This window comes from Zingiber officinale, chromosome 7A (genome assembly GCF_018446385.1).
Source record: "Zingiber officinale cultivar Zhangliang chromosome 7A, Zo_v1.1, whole genome shotgun sequence".
Taxonomy (NCBI): domain Eukaryota; kingdom Viridiplantae; phylum Streptophyta; class Magnoliopsida; order Zingiberales; family Zingiberaceae; genus Zingiber; species Zingiber officinale.
Window position 1 is genome coordinate 120,441,465 of NC_055998.1, and position 5,000 is coordinate 120,446,464.

A 5,000-nucleotide genomic window follows, 5' to 3' on the forward strand; every position below is an offset into this window, starting at 1 on the left:
CCTAAATATTACTTTTTAAACCAAAATTTGACGATTATAAACTTTCTATAACAAATATGAATTTCTAAATTTTATACGTATAACCACCGTATAAGCACCGATAGAACTTTATTTCTTTCGAATCCTGAATTAAAACTTATCACTATCACTCGCTCGCTTTTATTATTTTTTTAATTTCTATTCTATTTAGAAATAGGAGGGTCCTATCAGGATAACTCCGACAAATCCTCGACGCGTGTTGTTCTTTGCAAAATAGATGGTCCTCTCAATAAATAAGGGCGATTCATAATTGACGTGGCAATAAGGAGGGGTAGTTGAAATATCAAGATCATAATAATGAACGACAGTTACTACTTGACACAAATAAATAAATAAATAAAAGTACATTTCTATATTCAAATATAGAAAAGAACGATTTCTTTTTTTTTTTTATGTTTGTGTAGGACCGAGTTAAGGAATATAGTAGACGGCCGAGGTTGGAAGTGAGAAGGAATAACAGCTGTAGTTAATGGTAAACTAAGATAGAGATCGAATCGACCACGAGCTTCTGTCTCTTGTTCTTGTTGTTGGAATAGTCAAGATGTCGTCTGTAAACTTTCACCCTTGATTATTTGAACTCTTCGTATAACTTAAAAATGAATTGTGAATCTTGTTTAGTGAACGTAATCATCATTTATTACAATAATCAAAATAATGACACTGTCTTTAAGATCGTATTTATAAGCACGTGGAAATATTTATGTATAACGGGACGTTACCCAACGCAGTGTGACATTGAGATCTCATTAAACTTTATTATGATAAGAGTATATTTTGTTGGTTAAAATTTGATCAGAATTTTTTATCGTTTAATCATAATATATGTATATACATATATGTAATTAATATATATATATGATATTATTAAAATATTTTTGTATATATTTGTATGCATAAATTCTAATTAATCATATTCTGACCATTTAATATTATCTTTAAATACCAATACTAAACATTATTTTAAGAGAATAGTTTGTAGATTAAATCCGAACAACTCAAATCGACACGCTATTGGGGATCCCACAACCGGTGAGCCTGCCGACCCGATCGAGGTCGGACGTGTTAGGGTAGAGCAACATGTAGGGCATCTTCACAGGCCCGGTCCGGTTCTTAAACTTTGGGTCCCGGTTCATACTCATGATCCGGTTCTCGATCTCTATCAGCGTCTGGCCGAAGCGATCGAACGCCTCCAGCGCCATCTTGTCGGAGGTCCACTCCGGCGTGTCCCGCTGGCCGAGGTACACCTCGTCCGACGAGTGTCGCGACAGGACCTCGATCAGAGAAACACCGAGGATGGTTTGCAGCTGGCTCGTGATGGTCTTGAGGAAGAACAGGTCAGGGTTCTTCTCCAGCTCCTCGTAGTCCGGTGTGCCTGGCTCGGGCATCCACCGCCGGCTTATGGTGGGCCGGTTTGGGAGGTAGCCGGCGTAAGGGAACTGCCCGAAGTTGACGGCGGCGTGGAGGGCGGAGGCCACCCAGATGATGGTGGTGCAGGTCTTGGTCAACTCGGAGACGGTCTCCAATTTGGGCCACCATGGCTCGTCCTTCTTGTCGCCGTGTCCGTCCTCGCGCACCTCCTTCCACCACGCCTGCAGCTCCACGTCGCCTCTTACCAACGCGTCGTCGGGGTAGTAGATGGCGCAGTATTCGGTCACCCACGTCTGGATCGCCGACCATATCTCCAGGCCGTCGACGGCGTACGGGTAGTCCTCGATGAGAAGCCGGACCTTGTGCGGGCTCGCCGGATCCTCCACCGCCACTCCTCTGTAATAAAACAACAGAATCAAATTTCGGAGAAGAAAAAAGGTGAACTAATGGACGCAGATTTCAACAGTTTGACCTCTTGAGGAGGTCATCGGGTAGGGCTTGCTCTGTTAGCTTCCAGCCCTTGTAGACGACGGCGGACAATTCCAGGGCGTACTTTCCGGGGAAGACGGTGGCCTCCAGGATGCCGCCGGCATTGATGAGTGTCTGTCGAGCAAACGCGTTAATGTTCATCGTGTCGCGGTAGTGCGGGCTGAGAAGCTTGTGCACCGGGTGCACGACGCTGAGCTGCCGGTTGGTGGCGATCACGAATGGCTCCATCACGGCGTGCGTGTTCAGCCTAGAGATTCATCAACCACCCGTCAGGACGATAAAAAACGGCATAGTTCGTGCATATGCAAGCGTCTTAGTGTACCAGTGGCTGATGAGTTGGTGGTAGCCGGAGTCATTGACGGCGGCATAAGCCTTGGCTAGACTCCAAATCGAGCCCTGGACGCCGACCTCGGCCGGGGTAAACACGCGGTTGACCGCACCGTGTTGCTCGCCGTCGGGGTGCGGCAAGCTCAGCTCGATCGCCAGCGGCTTCAGCGTGCCGTCGTCCTTGAGCAGCAGCAGAGTCCTGGTGGCGTAGATCCTGTTGGCGCCGGAGTTGATCCGGTTCAAGAAGGGAATCAACGCATCATGGTGATCTAAAATGAACAGCTTGTTCGCCTTCAACGCCTCATCCACCGTTCTGCCTTCAAGGTTCTTCTCAATGTGATCTGCCGTTATGGAGCTGGTGTGATCGCCGTACAATTTTGGATCAAGCTTACTGGTCGGAGGAAACTCCTGGAGACGCCTGATGATGACAGGATTCACTCCGGCCAGCATCTCTCTTCCGAACTCCTCGTCGCTCCTCCAAGCTTCCCTGTCATCTGCCACAGAAACAGGGTACGCTAACGTCAGCTCTGCATCTAATTCTAATTGATCAAAATTCGATTCTAATTATTCACGTTGGATGACGGAGGGAAGAGGAAGCTTGAGGACGCTATCGCCGTCGGTGCGAACGAGCTCCCGGAGCATCTCAACGGGGACCTGGTCGCGAGTATCGTCGAGCTGCGGCAGCCGCAGACCGCCGTCGTAGAGGTTGAGCACGTCTTGAAATGTGTCGAACTCCATGGGGGTAAAGTCGAACACCGCGTTCAGCGCCGGCAGCAGCGACTGCGTCAGCGCCTTGAGCGTGTAACCCAGGAAGTCGGCCATCTTCAGGTGGCCGAACCGCTCGTCCCGAGGCACATAGATGTCCAGGCTTAGCAGCGGGAGCCGGCTCTCCGTTCTCCGATCTGTTATTTCATTAAAGGAATTCAAATCTTTACTAAAATATGAAAATTGAAATGAATTGTTAGCTCTAGATAACTCACCGGACTTGGTCGGACGGCGACCGGTGCGGCCCCGGCGAGGGTAAGGTAAGTCTTTGGAGCCGCCGAGTACGGGGCGGACGTGGTCTCGGCCTTTGTCCGGCTGGCCGAGGTCGTTGTAGTAGGCGTAGGCGTAAACCCGGTCGTGCTCCTTGAGTGCGCCGCGGACGTCGTCTCCCCGGAGATGGACGAGCTCTTCGGCTCTGTACGCCTTCAGCAACTCCGGCGTTTGGCTCGGCAGATACGCCTGCACAACATCTTCCAAACTCACCAAATTCTTGCCTGAAACTAAACGCATTGCAAATCGAATTAAACACTCACGTCGTTGGAGAAGAAGATTCGATCGTACTTATACTTTTTCACCGGATAAACCCAAGAGTTGCAGACGAAATGGATACGTTTTCCGTCGCCGGGGACGCCCTCCGGCAAGGTGACGGACTTGAGGAAGAACTCCGAATGGTGGTGGTTCTTCACGATGACGGCGCCGGGGATCCCGAGGCATTCGTCCCACTCGAACTGCAAGTTGAACTTTGATTCACCGGCCGTCACCGACTTAAACAGCTGCGTCCCCCAGTGCTCCAAGTACGCCGGCGGACCGATTTTTCCTCGATTCGATTTATCTGCTTCCGCCGTCATCAGCTTAATTTGTCGCTTCCATTTGACTGCAGAGCAAATCAAAAATGACAAACGATATTATTATTATTATTATTATTATTATTATTTTGTCAAGAACAAAAACTACCACAGTTAATGACCTCCTTCCATATGCCGTCCGTGTTCGGAAACATCGTATAAAGCGCATCGTGTGCAGTGAAATGGCATTAATTGTGGTGGCTCGGTGCTATATCGGGAATTAAAAGCAGGAAGAAAAAAAAAATCGAAATGTCTCCTTTACTAAAGTAGGGATATTCTGTCTATTTTGATTTAATTTTGATATAAAAAGTTACTTCTCAAAATCAGAGACAAGTTTTTTTTGTGCTTTTTTTTTTCGTTGTTGCTTGACGAGGAAGGAGCTTGACCTGGGTCAAAGTCAAGCTACCCAGTAAACCCTAGCGGCCTAGCCTGGTTACTTCTCAAAAAGGGCAAGCTCGCGAGTCGACTCGGTCTGTGGATCCGATCGAGACCTGACGAATAGGAGGAAAGGGATCGGGGGTGATATCGGACTTGGCGAGCTCGCCAGGTCCGATCCAGATACCGACAAGCGAAATAAAGGAGGGAGGGGAGGGATTGGGGGCGAGATCGTACTCGGTTCACCGGCGGTGGAGCTGACGAGGTGGAAGCGGACGCGGTTGCCGAGGAACTCGCCCACGTTGTCGAGAAGCGATGCGCTGAAGTCGTTGAAGCCCAACACGTTCTTCTTCACCAGAACCACCGTCGCGTTCACCTTCACCGGCGGAGGCGCTGATTCCTTCTGGTGCCGCCGGGACCGCCCGGCGATCGCAGGGCACAATTTGTGCAGCATCTCCTCTCTCGCGCTTCCTCTCGCTGTCAGTTGAAGCAGGGGCAAGCAGTGGAGTGAATGTGATCTGCAATAATGAAATCTTGGAGCTATTTATAGAGGAAAGTAAAAGATTCGGTAGCAAATTATGTTCATGCAGCTCACCGTCCGTCCAAAGTATGTGAAAGAAGATATTACCATGGATCATCAAAATAAATCAGAAGTACTGATCAGACCGACCCACCATCATAAATGTTTTTGGAAAATATGCTGAATAAAATTTAAACCCTTTCTACGGAATAAATGTGATAACTAAATAGGAAAAATAAATTGATGGTTACTTGAGTCATTTAAATGAGTCA

At 48.2% G+C, this 5,000-nt stretch overlaps 1 protein-coding gene across 2 annotated transcripts; it reads right to left on the minus strand.

The window, feature by feature from the left end:
- Positions 1-943: 943 nt before the first annotated feature.
- LOC122002246 (probable linoleate 9S-lipoxygenase 5) lies at positions 944-4,740 on the minus strand. Of its 2 annotated transcripts, XM_042557351.1 has the most exons (7): positions 4,446-4,740; positions 3,522-3,862; positions 3,204-3,447; positions 2,796-3,125; positions 2,219-2,717; positions 1,880-2,143; positions 944-1,803 (listed from the first exon to the last, which is right to left on the minus strand). In XM_042557351.1, exons 1-7 carry the CDS (start codon positions 4,660-4,662, stop codon positions 1,035-1,037), a joined length of 2,664 nt encoding a protein of 887 aa, XP_042413285.1. In that variant the 5' UTR covers positions 4,663-4,740; the 3' UTR covers positions 944-1,034. The 2 variants fall into 2 exon arrangements, with proteins under 2 accessions (XP_042413285.1, XP_042413284.1); XM_042557350.1 differs by having other exon boundaries at positions 2,796-3,447.
- Between the last annotated feature and the right edge of the window lie 260 nt (positions 4,741-5,000).

Bases quoted from the DNA above. Each gene is read 5' to 3' on its own strand.
- LOC122002246 (XM_042557350.1), bottom strand. From the start codon at position 4,662: ATGCTGCACAAATTGTGCCCTGCGATCGCCGGGCGGTCCCGGCGGCAC. The intron at 3,863-4,445 runs GTACGATCTCGC...TTTGCTCTGCAG, and splicing joins CTCCACCGCCGGTGAACCGA to TCAAATGGAAGCGACAAATT. The intron at 2,144-2,218 runs GTACACTAAGAC...ATGAATCTCTAG, and splicing joins CACCAACTCATCAGCCACTG to GCTGAACACGCACGCCGTGA.